General features: G+C 39.9%; 1 protein-coding gene across 1 annotated transcript; it reads left to right on the top strand.

The window, feature by feature from the left end:
* The first annotated feature begins 2843 nt into the window (after positions 1-2843).
* LOC128744212 (leucine-rich repeat-containing protein let-4-like) lies at positions 2844-4314 on the top strand. The gene is made up of 2 exons (XM_053841054.1): positions 2844-3045; positions 3107-4314. Exons 1-2 carry the CDS (start codon positions 3023-3025, stop codon positions 4158-4160), a joined length of 1077 nt encoding a protein of 358 aa, XP_053697029.1. The 5' UTR covers positions 2844-3022; the 3' UTR covers positions 4161-4314.
* Positions 4315-21310: the final 16996 nt, after the last annotated feature.

Here is a 21310-nt window from a genome sequence, read left to right on the forward strand (position 1 = left end):
AACACTTATGCAGTCAAAATGCTGATAAACAGTAACCTGCAGTATAAAACGCCAGGGATGCTAATAAACAATTGATTTACTGCTTATACTAATGCTCATTGGTTACCTGGGTTGTATATAAAAGTTATAAATCTGCATTACGTACAGATATGCATGTGGAATAAATCTACTTTGATGCGCAAAATTGGCGTATTCGTACTATTTTGAAGGCGATATACGTGATGAAGAATAATTATACACGTTTCATCTATATAAATATTTATATACGATAACATTCGATTAAGCGCGACTCGCTCCGTACTGGTAAACAAATCTAAGCTGAAAATCGTATGAGCGTCAATTATTATAATTAAATACGATCCACAATCATCTTTCGCGCACTTTGCTAAGCTTTAGTTACGCTTCCGAACTTGTTAACCCTCTTTGTCCTATGGTAGCACAGGTGATCCATGACCTGCGATACAAAAATCATCCGATAAAATTTTAAAGGCTTTTTCTATCTTGGAACGTAGTAGAAACATTGTCGTATAAGCTACATAGTTTTACATTTACATTTACATTTATTCATTTACTCATTCATTCTTTCATTCATTCTTTGTACAGCCTCAATCCTTGTAGACCACGTTGTAGTATAAGGACTCCAAACTACTGCAGCTGTTTCGAGGGTAGACCGAACTAACGAGTAGTAAAGTGATCTCAAACAATAGGGGTCACGGAAATCCTTCCCAATTCTCATGATGAATCCCAAGTTTTTGTTTGTTTTCACGACAATGTAGCTATAGTGGCACTGGAAAGTCAATTCGGTATCCAACAACACCCCAAGGTCCTTCACTACTGTTTCACGCTGAATTGGCAGGCTATTAATAGTGTAGCAGTATAGGCTAAAGGCGATTTTTTCCTCGTAAACGTAATTACCATACACTTTGCCACGCTTATAGTCAGATGGTTGCACGTGCACCATCCGAAAAACAAATCGACTAACTGTTGAAGCCGCGCGCAGTCCTCCTTCGACCGTACGACGGAAAAGATTTTCAAGTCGTCGGCATACAGAGTTCGACAACCAACTGGAAGCGCTAGGCAGACGTCATTGAAGAAAAGCGAGAATAACAGCGGTCCCAAATTACTGCCTTGCGGTACACCCGACTTAATCTAGAACTCCTGAGACTTGAAGTCTCCAAGCTTTACTGATAGAAAGCGGTTGGAGAGGAACGATGTTAGCCAGCGTACGAATGAATCAGACGCTCCCAGGCGTGTTATCTTTGCTAAAAGCAGACGATGGTTGACACGATCAAAAGCGGCTTTAATATCAGTGTAAACAGTATCCACTTGAGCTCCTTTTTCAATATTCCGGATGCAGAATGAAGTGAATTCGACCAAATTTGTATTAATTGAACGGCCAGGATAGAACCCGTGCTGATCAGCCGAGATGTAACAAGTAACATTACGCTGTAACACATCAGATATCGGTATTTAAATTACTTTAGAACCAGCGCAAAGTGCGGTGATTCCTCGGTAATTTGAAACATCATTTTTGTTTCCTTTCTTATACACGGGGAAAACGAATGACTTCTTCCAAACTGTTTTGCTTTACGAATTGCTTATTAGTAACTGTTTTAGATGACGAAAAATTGTACACCACCCAAATACCCCTGGGATAGAAGGGTTAAAAGATATTTACGATAATTTTCGTACTTTGATGTACGATTTGGTGCTAGCTGGGTAACTTTCTTTTGGCTACTAGATTCTGCTTCAGTACCTTGTTTGGTTACTTACTGGCCCGACAAAAATCTAAATCCTTCTCACAGACGAATCATTCTGGCAGTTTTGGCTGGCTTTTAATTTTTTGGCGATACACTGTGACGCTTACTATGCTATCCTGCCGATCGATAGTATACCGGTCGTCACGGAAATGTTTGAGAGGGTCGGGTTTTCGGTTTGTGGCTTCCATCAAGTATAACTTCTTCGAAACAAAATTAAACATAACTAAAAGTTCAGCACTAAAGGTGCAAACATTTCAAATTAAACTGCTGTCAAAACATACCCGATCCAACTACTATGAGCGCTGCTGCAAAATAAACAGTGAGTCCAGTAATTAAATGACTCGAGCTTTATGATATAACGAGCGTAAAATGCTGATGTTTAAATCCAATTATTCTAGTTTAAATAAGGTTGAAGTACCAATCATCGGCTAACATAGAAGGTATTTAATTTTTATCGTTTTTATCGTAAATCTTCTCGTGCAAAAGATTCTGATCCCTAGATGGCGATTGTTGACGATTCTACATTGTTTGGTTTTTAAAATGAAAACATATTTTATTAAGAAATTAATACAAAAGATAAACCCTTCCTGTTACACTTCTCATGCAATAGAAGGGCCATTCACTCTGAAAAGCGCGGAACGTGCTAATCATCTCATTTGATACCATTACATTTCCATTCATTTCGTTACGAATTACGATTACTACACTCATATGTCTTTTTACGCGGCTTCCAGCATTTTTAATAAGTTGGTTTTTTCGTTTCATATCAAAAAGCAGCATATTTACCAGTACATGATGTAACAACCCCCTCAAAAAAAAACTTTGGTGTACTTCAGCTTCGACATTTATGTACTTTGGGAGCTAAAGACTAACGATTAACTAAAACAATAATGTGCGAGAGCCCCTTTGCTCAGCGGTAGTAAATGTTATTCGACATCAATCGTGAACCCATGTGCAATGCTGGTCGCCGTCGTCGCCAGGGTAACGGAATGCTGGTGTCGATAGACAGACGGTGCCTGACAGATAGTGCTGCGAGAGGGCTGTTTTCGCGAGAAACCGCGACTCACCGCCTTAGCGTCGTGACCTTAGCCGGTTGAGAAGAATTTATTGAATTTAAACGCTCGTTAATATAGGTGAGCATAGAACTCGAACGAAAAAATGGCAGTTTTCTACTTCCTCGCAGCTTTTCTACCTGTACCGAGGGTTCAGTTACTTGTGAACCATTCCATTGGGGGGGTGTTGATATTGACTAAGTTTGTGCAATGAAGTTACTATCGCTGGCTGGGTAAGTCTGGCTGTCAAGGTTTGCTCTTGTGAAAATACATAATTATAGCTGCATTTCACAGTGTTTTGCTTATTGGCCGCCAATTTACGACCGGACTGTTGGTTAAGCAGTACAACTGTGACAACTATATTCTCGCATGGTGCCAACTGTACAATGTTACGATACAATCGGATAAGGATCTTCAGTCCGTTGTTTTCCCTAGAGTTCGACAGGTTGGGTTTCTCAATGGGTCAATTCCAGTGTTTTCTCATTTAATGAATCTAAGTCTATTTAACGCTGGGGTGTTGAAAGTATTCGCCAGAGGTACAACAGTGAACAGACTTACTCTACCAAATACGATCGATCAGTTGTACTTTCGAGATAACAACATGTTTTCGGTGGAAATCGATCCGAAAGCTTCATACACCATAAAGTACCTGAGAATTCACGTGAACAAACTCAGAGATATAACCAATTTCAAACACTTGAAGAATCTTGTAGAGCTAAATCTTTGTGATAATCTAATCGAACACATATCATTCGATACTTTTGCCGAGATGACACAGCTAAAACAACTCCTTCTTTGTGGCAACCGAATCAGAACCATTACCGCAACTCTGGACATTAATCTGCCAAATCTGTATCACTTGGATCTATCCAGTAATTATCTTTTCAATAAAACTTCGCTTGATCGTTGGAATTTCCCACGATTGGGAAACTTTTCGCTTCGTGATAATCTAATTACGAATCTGGATGTCCAAGCTATTGCCCAACGATTCAGATCGCTACAAATACTTGATGTTGAACATAACTCACTGGACTGCAGTACCTATCGGGATCTGCTGGAACTAGTTCAACAGCGCAGTATAATCTACAACGTCGACAAGCGTGCGTGCAGTGCTCCCACGGTGGTACCAACGACCGGAGTGTTTCGTCGTTTTACTCCCGTTGACAGTGCAGGCAATGTAGATCCGCAGGAACAACAGATTCGCCAACTGAAGGAACGAATCTATCAGCAGGTGAAAATTATTAACAATCAACGGACGGAAATTGACCAGCTAAGAAATAATCTGAGCGCACTGATGGAACAGTTCGATCTAGTCGCTGGCCCGGCACAAGCCAGTGAGCGACTTTAAATCTCATGTATAGTTGAGTAATTAATGCGATACTTTTAACAATCGATATTGTAATTATAATTTAGGATATCCAAATCTGAATCAGATTAATGAAAAGCTAAGAAGTTCTGTTAAAAGCAAATTGAAGCTGAAGATTCGGAAATTTTACGATGCGAAGTAAGGGGGCTAAATCCGGTTATACATATAAAGCAGGCAAAAATAATAATTAAAATATCATAGTTTATAAAATAAGAAACCCGCAAAATGACCAAATTGACTGAATATCTGAAAAATATACAACGGATGGTAATATAGGAAAAGGTGCCAATAAAACAAACCAAAACTTGAATTTGAATCATATTTTTCACAGTTCCTAATAACTAATAACTGATCTACAATTTAGAATTGTTCCTCTGTCACTTTTAACGATCGATGCAAAATGCTCTGGCGCCTGTAATACGCTTAACTTCTGAGTGAGGTATAAAATTGGCAAATTCGTGCTTGATTTTAAAGGGAGAAGCCTTTTTCCGCCGTGAACTAAACTTTTCGGTCAACAGAAGAATCGTTTCTTCTTCTTCAGTAGCAACAAAGAATTAAGGGGCCGTAATAAAAATTCGTCTCCATTTCCTTCGGTCCGGGGTTACTGACCTGGGCTTTCATTTGATCGAGTTATTTGGTACATTGGGCCCTCATCAATATTCATGGTGCCTCTGAGGTTCTCGAAGCAAACAGATGTCGTCGCACTGGTGTGCGGCATCCTCGTGACGCGGCCAGCCCACCTTAACAAACCGACTTTCGTCAGGTAAAGTATGTTCCATTTAGGATTTAACCGCAAAAAGTTTCCAATTTCTCCATGAGGAAATGAGATAAGTACCTATAAGATTTTTGAAAATTGTTCTCCGTTTTTTCTGATAAACTGTCGAACTTTTCGTAAAATGTGACATTGCCTATCGTATCAGTTTGAATTAGCTGTTTGGCTGTCGGTATTGGGCCCTTTTGGTGAAAACCGGTATTTCGGTATTAGCGTAGGAAAAACCGGTAGTACCGGTAAAATACCGGTATTGCCAGATTATTCGAAATCAATAGAAATGTTGATGTTTTTCATTAAATATCTTTGTTTTTAAACTTTTACTTCAGTATTGTTGCTTTGCAAAGTAGTATTAAGGCAGAAATAATACGCTTAGCGATTTGTTTCCTTTGGAAGAACAAATTTTATTGCCAACGCTTCTAAGAATTGAAAAAACTTCCGCTTTCATCGAAGTCTGACGAACGGCTTTAAGCGCATCAGGAATTTTCCTTTCATTTTTTCAAATTTATAGTAGCAAACCCCGCTTTTAACTATTTTTAAAAAAAATCTGTATTGCAGCTTCCAGCATAATGCATGCACTGATCTCTTACAGTCTCTTCGCGAATTTTTCCTCTATCCCTAAGCCGGACCCTTTGCATAGCATCATTCTCTTCATTATCGTGAACAGATACCTTCTTTTCTCTGCTTTTAATCTCACTGTTCATAGATAGTGGCTTGGAGATTTCATCTGCTAGTTTAATCAATATATCACACGAAAGACTTGAAAAATATTCCAAATTCTTTCCTGGTAGATCCTTTGATGACAAGAATACTCAAAAAGCGCGAAGATCCCCATTTTCAAATCACGGCCCGGCATCGTCGAAACAAATAAATGAAGCTGACTTTATCGTACCTTTGCTTTATACATGAAGTCACTTGTTTCATTTGTTGAACAGAACGTGTCAAGCAAACTTCAGCTGAAGTTAGTGACTGTATGAAATGACGACGACTGGCAGTCATGCACGATTTATCGGTGTTTTTTTTTATTTTTTTAATGTGGTTTTAACCAATTGGTCATTCATTACGCTTATCGATGTTGAGTAGGTTAATTATAATATGCATTAAATTGTAAGAAATATTAGGGGATTGTCTCCTGTTGTGAAACGGCCCCGGTTGTGAAACACCCGTAGTTTTTAACGTTTTTATTATCCTAGTGCTGTCAAGTTACTACCAACATCTAGTTTCATAGTAATATAACTTTTAAGCAAACAACGGTCTTGTAGGGTCTTGCGGGCTTTGTAGGAAACTTGTTTGAAAAAACACCCAAAAAACATATATACAAAGCCACCCAAAAAAGTTTTTTCACATGTGCCAAACCCAAACGGAATAAAAAAGGTCTGGTAAAGGCATATAAGCGTAGTTTTAGACCTCTATTTTATCGACTGCTTGCTAACGCTTTCCTGAGATGTTTCACCACCGGGGACACTTTTTTAGCCTCAAAAACCATATTTTGAAATTTGGCTATAGCTTTTTTGTTTTACACAAAACCCATATACTTCTTTTAGCAAAAAGGTATATGTTAAAACTTTCCAATGCTTCAAAAAGATTTGAAATTGGATGATCCGATCAAACGCTATGATCAAAAAACAAAACCTGTTTCATAACCGGGGAGATTCCCTTACTCAAATTCAATTCAATTGCATTCAAAGTTGTTGGCCTTCTAGTGAATATTTGATAGAAGAATACAAATGAAACTTTAAAACCGATCGTCATGGTGAAGTGAAAATCGTTTCATGGTGCGTGATTGAAGCCAGTTTTGAAACGAATCGGCGTTGCTGCACTTGAAACTGAAGTTTCATTACTTCATTGTTGAGTGACTATTTTATTTACTACTGTAAGCGACGTTGCCGGGTCCTGATCTTGTTTCCTAAATTCATCATTTGAGAGCTTCGAATAATTTTGTGGCTTGTAAATATCAATTTGTTCAACAATAAATTGAAACGTGACGTCTGGTTTATACAATAAAACATACAGCAAAGATGCTGTACTGTGCCTTAAACGGGTTCAAGAGCTATAATTATTTGACCCACAGTTTCACCCTCTTCATTGCTAGTAGTTCTATGAGTTTTACAGTTTTCTATCCAACTTAGTTCAGCTTTGAATAAGGAAACTAAAAAAACTAGGGTATTAGAAAATACCGGAAATACCGGTTTTTTGCCTTTCCAAAACCGGTATTTCGGTATCCAAAAATTGGCCGGTATTACCGGTTTCGGTACTACCGGTACTACCGGTTAGACAGCCCTAGTTTGAATGTATGAATGTTTTGACACACTCCTTCAATTTTCACTGACAATTGTCCAATGCCCCAGCAAACAATTTAGCTTGTATATCTCGCTTGCAACTGAGAAATTCGAAATCATATCTGAACGAAAAAGTCCTATTTCACACCACATAAAAACATATAAGTACCAAACCAACCATTTGTAATTCTATCGAGTGATAAACGGCTGAATAATGCGTACCGTCGGTGCCTTGTGCACCTGTAGGCATAAAATAGACCTTACAGTGGTTCACAGCCTTTTATTCAGCAACTCCTATACCTACCTCCTCGTGGTACCACCCGGAATACGAGCAACCTTGTTGGAGATCGGGTAACCAACCCCGGTGAAAGCCAAGGTCGTATGCCGACAGGGAAGGAAGGCTCTTTCGAGCTTCGTTGGCCCTCCGGCGAAACAGGAGGTTGGTGTAGTAGACTTTGCAAGTCGCCACCACGAAAACTACTAGAGCATGGAACGAAGAGCAAGGAAATTCTAACTGGAACAATCGGAATAGATCCACGTGACGAAAAAGGACTATGGATTAGAAACTCGGGACGTGGAACTGCCGATCTCTCAACTTCCAAGGGAACACTCGTGTGCTCTCCGACGTATTAAAGGGCCGCAAGTTCGTTCGAGTCGTATCGCTGCAGGAGGTGTGCTGGAAGAACTCAACGGTAGGTACGTTCAGAGATGGACATACCATCTACCAGAGATGCGGCAACACACACGAGCTTGGTACAGCTTTCATGGTGATGGGCTTGATGCGGAAATGAGTGATTGGGTGGTGGTCAATCAATCTTCGAATGTTCAGGTTGAGAATCATCAAGTGCCGGTTCTTCAACATAACCATCATCAACGTGCACAACCATTGCCTCAGAAGTACCGATGACAACAAGGATGGATTCTACGTACAGTTGGAGAGTGAATACGACCGCTGCCCAAAACATGATATCAAGATCGTCATCGGCGATTTCAATGCTCAGGTCGGCCAGGAGGAGGAATACAAACCGATGATTGGAAGGTTCAGCGCACACCAGCGGACCAATAAAATGGGCCTAAGACTTATTGACTTTGCCGCCTCCAAGAACATGACCGTACGTAGTACCTTCTTCCAACACAGAATCCTACACAAGTACACCTGGATGTCACCAAATCAGACAGAATCACAGATCGACCACGTTTTAATCGACAGTCGGCACTTCTCAGACATTATCGACGTCAGATCCTATCGAAGCGCTAACGTTGACTCGGACCACTACCTAGTGATGGTTAAGATGCGCCCAAAACTCTCCGTTGTGAACAACATTCGGTACCGACGCCAGCCTCGGTTAGATCTCTCGCGGCTGAAGCAACTAGACGTCGCCGCAAACTACGCGCAGTCACTCGCAGCTACGCTGCTGTAAGAGGACGAGCTGGACGGAGCCCCTCTTGAGGACTGTTGGAACACCATCAAAACAGCCATCAGCAGTGTAGCGGAGAGCTCCATCGGGCATGTGGCCCGGAATCAGCGGAACGATTGGTTTAACGATGAATGTAGGTTTAACGGTTTAACGGGTGATGGATGAGCAGAACGCTGCGCGGGCGGTCAAGATGCAATCTTCCAGGAGAAAGAGCGCTACCTGATAGAGCAGGCATATGCAGAGTAGGAGCGGCTGCATCGTTCTCAGGAAACGCGAAAGTTCTACCAGATACTGAACGGATCCAGCAAAGGCTTTGTATTTCGAGCCAAAATGTGTCGGGATAAGACTGGCAGTATTCTGACGGACGATCGTGAGGTGACCGATAGGTGGAAGCAGCACTTCGTCGAACTCCTGAATGGCGCCTAGAAGGAGAACCATGGCGGCGGGGAATGCGATTTCGACGGTGCAACAAACGGGGAAGAGATGCCAGCCCCAACGATAGGCGAAGTTAAGGAGACCATCATGAAGCTAAAGAACAACAAGTTAGTTGGGAAAGCAGAGCGGAGTTTATTAACCCTCTCTGTCCCAGGGGTGTTTTGGTGGTTTACAGTTTTTGATCATGTAAAAAAGCTATTAATTACCAATTCGTCAAACGCAACTATACACCTTGTAAAACAATGTTTTTACTACGTTACAAAATCAAAATATCCATATTTGAATGCCTCAAAAATTTTATCGGTCGATTTTAATATCGGAAGTCATGGAGCACCTGTGCTACCATGGGACAGAGAGGGTTAAAATAGGACCAAAAAAGCTGGCCGTTTGTATGCACCGACTAATTGTTACAATTTGGGATACGGAACAGCTATCGGAGGAATAAAAAGATGGGGTTATCTGCCCGTTCTATAAAAAGGGTGAGAAGTTGGGCTGTGGGAACTATCGAGCGATCACCGTTCTCAATGTCACCTATAAAGTGCTGTCCCAAATCATTTTCCGCCGTCTGTAACCAATTGCGAATAGATTTGTGGGAACTTATCAAGCCGGCTTCGTCGATGGTCGGTCTACAACGGATCAAAGGACCGTGAATCAGAGTTTCCACGCACCATTTGTCTGATGACTTCAAAGCCGCATATGATACCATCGACCGTGTTGCAATACGGCACTCCTCTGTTAAAGGAGGTTGGCTGACAGACCCCTGACCTGACGTTTGCAAGTTGAGCAGGCTGACGGACCCTTGGTCTGACGTTCAATATTAGATATAGTGGAAGAAAAAAATGTAAACAAACTTAAAGAAAAATTAAGAGGAAGAACATTGTACAAGTGAGAAATAAAGCTAAAGCGAGAAGAAATTAGTGATTTATAAAAAAATAAATAGATTGCTGAGGTGCGGTTTAGTGTTTTGAGTAGAGAGAAGATTGGCCTGTAAGTAAGAAAATGAAATAGACGATAACTGATGCTGATTAAAGTTATACTTACCTGCAGAACGCGATTCCCATGAAGTTAGAGGTTAGCCGGAAGAAAACGTACTCACCTGTTAAACCTGTTAAATTGTAAGTTGCTGAAAAAGAAAACCATAGATTTAGAAAATGCTTACCATAATACCTACCGTGTTTATCTGCAGAACCTGGAAATCAAATAAGTCAGCTAGAGTCAGTTCATCGATCATTATAGCGTGAAGCAGGAGTGGAAAGCGAAAGATTAAAGGAGGTATTAGAACCTTTTCTTGTAAGTAAACGAAAAGAATGAAAATAATTTGAAAAATTTATCAATAAAATTATTATAGTTTGAGCGACACAAAATAAAAGTCTGCTACAAAAAGGGTTTCTTTCGAAACAGACCGGAAAGAACTATGGAAAATCATAGACGAGAACAGCTTCCCCAGGAAGCTCATCAAATTGATTAAATCTACGATGGATGGTATACAGTGCTGTGTTCGGATTTCGGGTGGTTTATCAAGTTCATTCGAAGCACACAGAGGCCTTCGTCAAGGTGATGGTCTCTCATGTCTGCTGTTCAACATAGCGCTACAAGGTATTATGAACCGAGCGGATATCAACACGCGGGGCATGATCTTCAATAAATCTAGTCAATTCGTCTGCTTTGCCGATGACATCGATATTATCGGTAGAACATCTGTGGCGGTAGCAGAACAGTACTCCAGACTAAAGCGCTAAGCAGAAAATATTGAGGTAAAGGTTTATACGTCTAAAACAAAGTACATGCTGGTCAGGGGAACCGAGGCCGACTGACACCGCTTGGGCAGTAGTATAATGATCGACGACGATGCGTTTGAGGTAGTCGACGAATTTGTCTATTTTGGCTCGCTGGTAACGGCGGACAATGATACCAGCCATGAGATTCAGAGGCGTGTTATCAACGGAAGTCGTGCTTACTATGGGCTTCACAATCAATTGCGGTCGAGCAGACTAAGTCCCCGTACAAAGTGCACCCTGTATAAGACGCTTATTAGACCGCTTGTCCTCTACGGGCATGAAACATGGACAATACTCGAGGAGGACCTGCGAATGCTTGGAGTTTTCGAACCACGAGTGCTAAAAACGACCTTCGGTGTCGTACAGGAGAACGAGTATGGAGGCGGAGGATGAACCATGAACTCGCACAGCTCTATGGCGAACCCAGTGTCCAAAAGGTGGCTAAAACTGGACGGGTACGATGGGCAGGACATATTGCAAGAACGCCGGACAACTACCCTGCAAAGATGGTGTTCGCCTCAAATCCGGTAGAGACAAGACGACCAGAAGCGCAGCGAGCAAGATGGTTAGACCAGGTGGAGTGAGATCTGGAGCGAGGTGGAGCAAGCCATTTAAGTAAGTAAGTAAATAAGTTGTAATTCTATCTTACATTTGATACAGCGGTTTTTACAATATGCAACTTAATGCTCCTAAATATTACAACTTAATATTACAACTATCCATACTGCTTTACATTTAGGCCCGCCCAGTTAGCTTCGAGGTACGATGCTGGTCCAATAAGCCAGTCATCGTATGTTCGAATCTTGACTGGGCGAGGCCGCTATAGAGTCAACAGGATGTTTGCACTAGCCCCCTTAATTTTTCTGTACTCTAATAACCGGCTGCGAAGTCTGTCGATAAAGAAGGGTCAAATTCTTAAGGACGTTTATACCCATGGCTTTGTTTTTTATACTACTTTATAATTCACAGTCATGAGTTGTATATAAGGACAGCCAAGACTGCAAAACTACTTATTGTTCACTTTTTATACAATTATTGTATAATCATTATTCATTATACAATTCTAATGGAAAAATGACCTGCATGCGATTCAATGTTAAATTGATATTACAATCTTATGATATTTGGGATTTTACTTTGGAACGAAAATCTGGACAATTTGGTGGGTTCATAATTTTTCAAAGAAATTAATATTACTCTGCTTATACCATCCCAAGTAACATTTTGGCTTTTATTACACTCTTATGATGGCATAACTAACCAAAATTAGCCATGAAGACCGCCATAATAGTACAATTAAATTTACATTGTCGCTTGGGATTCTACGACATACCGGCTGTAATGGCAGGTGGCTTAATCTTCATGTAGGCAGGTGCCAGAACTAAATTATCTTCTGAGGACACTTCTTCTTGTAAAGTTGTCCTTTTATAATTGCTTCAGTGATGAACATCTTTGTTTTTTCCACAACTACAGATGCCTTGCCAAATCATCAACTTGCGAGTGGATTTATTTCTTATGTGCGAAGATAAATTTGAATTTACCCGCAGAATTCTAGTTACGCTTAGTGAACTCCGCGATTTGTTTAAAGTCCATTTTTACTTATATTTCATCGTCCATCATGTCTGGCCCTGGCTAGCCCTGGCGGGTAACCATCGGCAATAGATATCTCTGATTTCTACTATTCTACTAGACCGGCGGACATGGAATACAGCTTAGGGGTTCGAGTTTTCATGGAATCTGCCAGAATTTTGTTGCGTTTAGAACAGTTTTTCTTTAGTTTAGTTTTTCTTTTTGTAGGTTCTTAGAGAGATACGTATCTTAGCTCTTTGAATGTTGATGTTCCACACTTTGTAGCGTAATACCTAAGTGAAAGCTCCTTGTCGCTCAGCAATCTTAATTTTTATCCATAACAAACGATACGGTCCTTATACGAGTCAATCGTTTTTCTATTGCTGATCATTTATAAAAGATAAATCACTTCAACTAATCAGTTGGTATAATACCTATCAAGAAAAACAAATGTATTGCGGTAGAGCTGCCAGTCGCCGGAAGCAACAGTCATTTGCAAACAGCTTACTGATTTATGTTTGCTTGTACACAGGAACTAGGCATGCTGTAGTTGAATCCGACCCGAACCAACGGCGAAAGCGTAAGCGAGTATGAATAGTATAATCCAGTTTAATGAATGGTTTTTCCGCGGAGTAGTTAATTCTGACTAACATATTAGCAAATAAAATTTTGGTAAATGGTTTTCTGGCAAGTGGCATTCGGGAAACAGGTTTCCCAGAAGAGCAGTAAGTTGTCACATTTACTTAAATAAATTTAAACAAATGCAGTAGTGTCAGCGACGGAAGTAAATTTGATGCCAACTTCTAGTCAGCCGGGTCGGGGCACGTTTCGACAATTTGAACCCCTTGATATCGAATCTATTTCGCGTTTTGTACAACCTGTACAAAGGTAGAGCATCAATTGTTTACTTTTAATTATTGTTTGTATACCTTAACTGAAGGTATGAATTACACTTTCCTCACTTTCTTGAAAGAAGGCTGCTATTTTCTGAGCGAATAATGTTGTATACTATAAAATAAAAATAGACAAAATGTTGTTTCTATGTAATGTTTTACTGCCAGTTGTACAGAATCCAATGATTAACGGTTCTCATCAGAAAAAATTGCTTTGATGGCGATCAGTTCAGTAGTATACTTTCGACGGCATGCATAAAACATTCCAATCCATCCAATCTCCCCGGTGCGCTTTATACCGAGCAATCGTCTCACAAATCTTACATTTTCATTCGCTCATTTTCCCACTATACATAGCACCCTCTGTCATATATTTTGCACGATAAAAAATTACCCCAAATTAATTCTGGATTTTAATTTCGAATTTTAAGCTAAACTTTAGCGAAAATATTATACGAACGTTGGGGGTGATGAAATTTTAAAATCTCATGCAGAATTCGGGTTCATTCCTGAATGTACGTGATATGATTGATTAGCTGCATATTTATTTCAGCAAAAAAAAAATCCAAAAGGTTAACTTGGCCAATGGGTGATTTTTCTCTGTGTCCACGACAATTTGGTGGCATCCCAAATTGCACGGCAGTCCGCCGCGCCGCCGGGCCGTGCCGCATCCGATGAAAAGCAGGATGAAAGGAAAAACAAGTGATCATATTTTACGATCGTGTGCGGCTCACTCGTGCCATTCGTTCGCGGTGAAAAATGCCCAACCTGCGTTTTCAGTTAGTTTCAGGATTTCACCGCGAACGGTCGTACACATTTCGGGAAACGGAAAACCGAAAAGAGTGCCGGATTTCAAGTGGAATTGATCACGGTTTTCGCGCGGCATCGTTTGCCCAGCGCAGCGGCGGTGAAAAAAACCGACAGGCACAGCAAATTACTTGGGCGGTAAAAATTTGCGTTGGGTAGCTTGTGTAGCAAGGAAAACCACCTATTGGCAGATCCGAATGTGGGTGGTGATCGTATGAAGTGATTTCGGGTGAAAAAGCAACAGTGAAATGAATACATTATCGGTGGTCCTGTCGTAGGGTAGGTTACTCTGCCGACCGACGCGCCGGAGCAGGGATTGGTGAGGATTGCAAAAATCTCGAAAGTATGTCGTGTTAAATTGCTGCAAACAAAATATCGAAGAGTTGAATTTTGTGCACAACTTTTGGTCCCCTTGAAAGATGGGAAAATAATGTGGAAACTGCTTCGAAAAAACATTCTGTCTTTCACAATTACGATCATCGTTTTTACAACCGGGATAGGAAGGAAAAAGTGTCACCAGCGATTAGTTTTTAACATTTACTGTCAGTAGTAGTGTTAATTATATCAGGTTTTTCTACGGTTACGGTTATGTTATTTTGAATATGAGCTGTCTATCAGGAATCTCATAGCAGATTACTAGTAATGGGCAACAAAAGACGTCTCGGATCAAAAAAAGCGCAAAAACATTAAAAATTCGACAAAACTGGAGCAGCCGGAGCACTCAGTTGTAAATATGAAGGTTTTTTTTCCCTACATTTTCGAGCATAATTCATGAAAATGATTGATTTCATCAAAAACCATTGACAGAATTTTTTTTATCGTTCGTATCTATGAATTCTAATTTATGTTTATTCCTTTTTCGGTGTTTGATTCCCTGCGTGAGTTCTGCCATACGTTTTTCGAAGTATTAGTATTAAATCTCTTCTTGTTCGCCTGTTAAACATTAGCATTCCATGATGGTGTTTGATTTATTCGAAAACTAGTTGGAAGTTTTTGTACGGTAAAATATTGGACTGGCGGTCAGATAGGTTTTGCTCTGTGTTTAGTTGGATTGGCAGGCTCCTTCCTGACAACCAAAATCTTAATCTAGATCGTATCATTTGAAGGCAGCAATCATTCAAAAAACCAGCCTTGGTTAAGAAGGTTAGGATGCATCCACCTAACCCAGAACCAATTAATTGCTACCTGTTTATTTATGGTGAATGTGAAAAAATTACGTCAAAAGAAGCATGTGACATACGACTATTTTAGTTAGAACCGGGGTGATTCGTACTGTTTCAAGCAGCCGTCTTTAACCTTCCGTTACTCGCGCTGTTGTATTTTGTACAACACTTGTAGATTTTTGGATGCCATTTTGTTTCAAAGTAACAGATCGATGTCAAACCAATGTGTATTCTACAATAAACTTATTATGAACAAAATGATATAATTATTCGATACATTAATGCTTTAAATATTCAGAAAAATAGATCAGCATAAACCGAAATCGCAGAAACGGTGAAAGCGACGTGTGAGGCGCACCGCAAACTGTCTCTCTACTGAAATTTTCTCTCGTTTCTGCATAAGGGAAAATAGTTTCTGTATGCAGCAAAATTATTCAGTAGTTAATGATCATTCCAAAGTTGTGCAAAAGTTCGCAATTTCGTTACTGCACGGCGCTAGTGTATGGGTCAGCTTTCTAAATGTGTTGTATCTACGGAATCTGTTTATTCGCAAGGTCTTGCTTTCAGAAAACGTTTTAGTGGACCAAAAACGCTAGGCAGATGAACGGAAGATTTATATTTTATCTTTTAAACAATCACTGTGTATTATTACTGTGCAAAAACTTTCTAAACATTCCTGCCCAAGCGAATCAAAACACCCCATCGCCCTACTTTCTAAGCTGCCAACAGCAGAAATGATATCATACTATGTTTTTCGTGAAAAACATCTAAGAAAACATAATAACTAATAGAAAAAAATCTATTCAATAGAATATTACATCATTTAGGAATGATAAAATGATCTTTCCTAATGCAACAACCTGTTTATGGCTGCAATTGTAGGATGTACAATTTACAGCGCTTTTGAGCGCCGCCTGGTGACAAACTTATAAAAGTATCCGCGTTACAAAAGTTGGCGCGAGTAACGGAAGGTTAAACAACCCGATCTCGGGCTGTTCGTCGCCAATTTCCCAGACGTTTTAGAAGTCGTATGTCGCTTTCGACCTGTGCTGTGACCCTTTGCTCCTGGTGCCGCTAGGGTTGTTGAAGAGTACTGTTTTCTCCGCACTGACGTCCGGCATCCTTACAACGTATCCTGTCAACCGTAGGCTACCACATTTCGCCAGATGTATGATGAGAAACTTTCCAAACTTTCAGTTTGTACTCTGCCAAATATCGTCCGCAGCAGCTTCCCGCCAAACACGGCACAGACGCGTGTGTCCTCCGTGAGCAGCGTCACAGCTTCAATTCCACAAAGAACTACCACTCTAATAATGATTTTGTATATTATCAGCTTCGTACGGCGCATGCACTTCTTGTTAGAGGCGTTTTGCGAAGGACAAAGTAGGCCCTGATTTCCTGCATGAATGCACCGCTGGATCTCTTTACTTGTGTTGTTGTCTGCGGTCCCAAGTGATCTCAAATATACGAACTCATCTACCACTTCTAACTAGTTTTGTCGCCGTCAACGGTCACCATCCGCGGGAGACGCGCGCTCGACCGTAACGTATTTGGTCTTCGACGCATTTCTTTTAGCCCAATACTTCTAAATTTCGCTTTCATTAGGCGTAGATTATCGATAAGGTGTCAAGTCTTAGAAAGACGTCTGTCCAGGGCATTGCTTGCCGCAAGCCTCGCCGCGTCTCTAAGGGACACGAGAGCGTCCCGAGTTGCGTACGAATCCCATCCCATCAAAGGCTGCAGACACTCTGGAGGAACTCGCCAAGGTATATTCGTCCGCAGCTGGCTCATCTAACAGCTCCCAGGAAGAGACTGCCAAACCAAGAACTTATTGGCGAATTTGTCCACGCTCTTCTTCTTTACCTCCTCAGAAGCGACCAAAGCGGCGTGTTTTATTTGTCGTTCCGGTTCGATTTGGTATTGTTCCCTATCCCGATAATTTTCTAGGTCATATCAATACTAGCGCATTACTTTTCTGGTGTACTAGATGGGCTAACGGTCGATCCTTCCGGTCTACGAATTTCCCATATAGCCGGCAATGGTCACGCAGGTAGGGCTATCCTGGGTCCGCAGGCCGCAGAAGCATGGTAATCTACCAGGGTCTGGACTTTCTGGCCACCGATTGTAATGCCTTTCCAGGTAACATAGGATCCTGCGCCTTGACCAATGATTATGGCTTGTTGGTTTTGGTTTTCGATGTGTTGTATTTCTGGTGATTGTTGAAAAACGGTCCAAAAGCTGGAATTCAACCAGAAAAACTCAAGGACCTACGAGCGCATTAATATATACACCTATTTACCCGTACACCAGCATTATTAGAAATCTTTTCCTTTTGTGTTTACTATTGGTGATCACTTCTCTCCTTGGATTTTGGTTTTACTCGCACTATCACAATACCAGCTTAACTAAAAATAACTTTGGAATATGACTATTTTAAAATTACGCAATACAAACTTTACATACTTTTAAATTTGAACTAAACCACATTATCTTCCGTCACAATAAAATTTAAAAAAATCACCGTCGTGTTTTCTTTTGGCTTGCAAGAAAGAATAAAACTTTTTTTTACGGCTTGGCCTTTCAAAAGCTTTACAAGTTCAAAATCGGGCTATTCGAAGCTTTCCGATTTTAAACAGCCCATTGAATTGGCAACAATCCTCTTGATTATCACCCTGTACGTATTGGAAACCTTGGTCGTGTTTTTCAACGAATTTGTGAGCGTGCAGGAGTAACCCCTCCATCCATGGACTTGAAGTGTTATCCCCCTTACAACTGCCAACAATGGTGCTGGTAATAGGCAAAGCTTTCTTGTCTAAGTGACCCCTCCGTCCGAAGACTTGGAGTGCTATCATCCATACAGACGCGTGTATGCTGTCTCGGTGAAGCTATCCCGCATGAGTTATCCCTCCGTCCGAAAACTTGGAGTGTTATCACTCACACAGTTCATAGATTATTCGGAGCTGGTTGCTAGCAATGATCGAAATTTACATCCGAGAAATCTCTCCGTCTGTAGATTTGGAGGGCTATCATTCACTCAGTCGACAGCTTGCTCAGAGGACTTATGTGGATTTATGGATTTTTTGGATTATGGAAATTTTTGCAGATTGCCAGAACCTTAAAATGGTACTGGTAAAGGTAATTTTGTATGAGACTTGGAATCAATCGTTTTGCATAGCGTAAAAATCAATCTTTTAGGATGGTGTCATACCCAAGTAACAATTCCAAGTTTTATTATGTTCGTATAGTGGTTTTCAGGACCAATTTCATAAAACCGCTAATAAAACTATGAGCTCCACCAGAATTTTCTGATGACCGCTATAAAACTGCTTTCTGACCAAGTGGCCTACTTCTCAGAATGTTTTCATAACCACTATAAGAATCAGGTTATAAGCTCAAGTAGTTGAATCAGGTTCTACTGAAAGCAGCAATAAAACCGATTAAGCTTTTGCTCCTTAACAGCCCCCGCAGTATTTTAATAAAGCTTTTCGCTTTGGTAAAAGCTAAATCAGTTCGCCAGCTTTGTCAACTTGAAAATATATCCGTGGGCAGAGAAGTTAAAGTTTTACTGTCAAATCATTCTGAACGATTTGGTTTCTAGCGACAATATTAACCCCCTAACGGGTAAGACCGTCTGTACACGGCCTTCGCTTTTGGAGCTCCAGAGCCACATACGAAATTTGTCTTGAATTGACAATATGAGAAATATGTTCAGAACAAATTTCCTGACATGTTGATAGGGTATTGTCGTCATCGTCGGGCCACTGTTATGGTCGGGCCATCACGATTTTACAGTGTTAGTAACTCATAATATCTATGATACAAGCATTGTAAAACTTCTTACTGTGATAGCTAACTTTTCACAATATTGTGAGTTTCAATCGTGTATTCAAAACACCCGTACTGAATTCAGTGACTAAATCTTACAAAAAAGGTTTTCCATGCGCAATGAACTTTTCTTCAAGAAATGATTCGTGAAATGCAATTATCGAGATACTTTTTGAAAATGTATGAAGTGAGTTGTGCTGCACACGAAGACTATAGAAAAATCTCCTCCAGTAAGGTGTTTGGGAAGGCTAAGGTGAAATACTAGAAAAGCGCTATTTGTAAAGGTCGGGCCACTTGAGAAGTCATGGTTGGGCCACCATAATTTCAAGCACAGAAGTGCAATAATCGCTAGAGAATGTCAGTCGTGTAAAATGTGATGAAATAAAGTAGAATTAATACGATAAAAACCTAGATTTTTGTGGGTTTTTTTTTTCATTGTAGTTGTACACTTCGGAAAAGGCGATTTTAACAATATTGATTTTACAAGATCGCAGAAATTTCGCAAAAATCCAATTAAAAATAGGGTATTTATACCTATATGAGCCGTTGTTCACGGAATTCATTCTTTTCATGTCTCTATATAGAATTTCAATACGTATGTCTTAAATTTTCTGCGGTGGCCCAACCTGTACAACATGGCCCGACTGTGACAACATTTTTTGTCTTCACGTAAATGCCTATAACTTTTTTATTTTTTGAGCAATCAGTTCAAAACTTTCCGGAAATATACCTTATTCTTTGACCTTTGCAACGATGTATTTTGATTTCCAAAATTCCTTTCGAAACGAAAGTTATGGGTGAATTCCAAAACGTGGCCCAACCACGACGACACTGCCCTACTAATATCACAACATTCTGACCATGCGTTCTAAAGTTATCATCTTTCAAAAACAAGAATTCCGAAAAATTCGGAAAAAAATTATGGTGCGAATATTCCCTTTTTTACGTTTGAAGAAAAAGAACATCTTGAACAAAATGTTCGATCTCAAATTTTTCCTGTGAGTAATTTACATGCTTTTTTTCAATTTTGTGATATATTTGAACTGAAAAATTATTAGGGTAGAGCGTTAGGCATAAAAAACTAAAAAGAGAAATTGGACTATTTCATACCTAGCGGTCCTCCATATAAATATTTTCCCATGAAAATCAACACTCGAGCTTCTTTTGAGTGTACTTTCATGATAAAGTAATCATTTGCTCGATCGCATCGTTTTTACGATGTTGCCCGTTAGAGGGTTAAAATCCCAGGTAACATATAAGCATTTGTAGAAGCACTAAATCAATCGTTCATTAGCATCTCGGGCGTTTTATACTACAGGTAGCTATTTATCAGCCTTTTGATTGCATAACTGTTGTAAATTGGCATCCACAATTCTATTTAAATTCTTCTTGTCGGTAACTAGCTGCAAATAAGCATTGTCAGTACTATAAGAGGGCTAGCAGTAAAGTAGCCGCATATTTTGCCAAAATAGCATTTAAGGCAACTTAAATGCTTATTGGCTTGCATTTAAATTGCATTGGAAATGCTTATTGGTTACCTGGGATATCACATAGAATATATAATGAATTTTGAGCAGTTCGTTTTGCAGCATGTGCGCATTAAATTTTATCGTGCATTTCGATACGATAGGTTGATAAAATCTACGCGCCACTGAAATTTTGTAATTTTCGAAAAATGGTTGCTTTAACAAAATAAATATATTCAGTTAATCAATCTCAATTTCTAGCAAAATCATTTTAGTTGCTTCCTATGACAGGAAGACCGATTGATATTAACTTTCTTTCTGCAACACACTTTGCTTTGATGAAGTTTTGTTTGCGAGCTAAAACAAAATACTAGAATACGGCAATATGGCCTCGAATAAAAAAATGATTTTGGTGTCGAGAGTATTCTTCATAATAGCAGCAAAAAAACTGTTTGGTCAGAGTGTAACCGTTTTAAAAGCTCTATAAAACAGATTTCTTGTGGTTTGACAAGCAACCGCGATATTCAGGTGATGACGTATTCACCTTTTTAATACAATTTTTTTATAAATACGTCCAAAAATATCATTACATCTTTATGAAAGTAGTAGGGTAAACGCACCATTAGTGGTGGTAGTACCAGTAGTGGTGGAAACTGGAATTATTCCATTATTTTTGCAGGTTTTGGTACAAGTTAGATACTTATCAAATAATACTGTTACTGGTAGTTCG

Source organism: Sabethes cyaneus, chromosome 3 (genome assembly GCF_943734655.1).
Source record: "Sabethes cyaneus chromosome 3, idSabCyanKW18_F2, whole genome shotgun sequence".
Taxonomy (NCBI): domain Eukaryota; kingdom Metazoa; phylum Arthropoda; class Insecta; order Diptera; family Culicidae; genus Sabethes; species Sabethes cyaneus.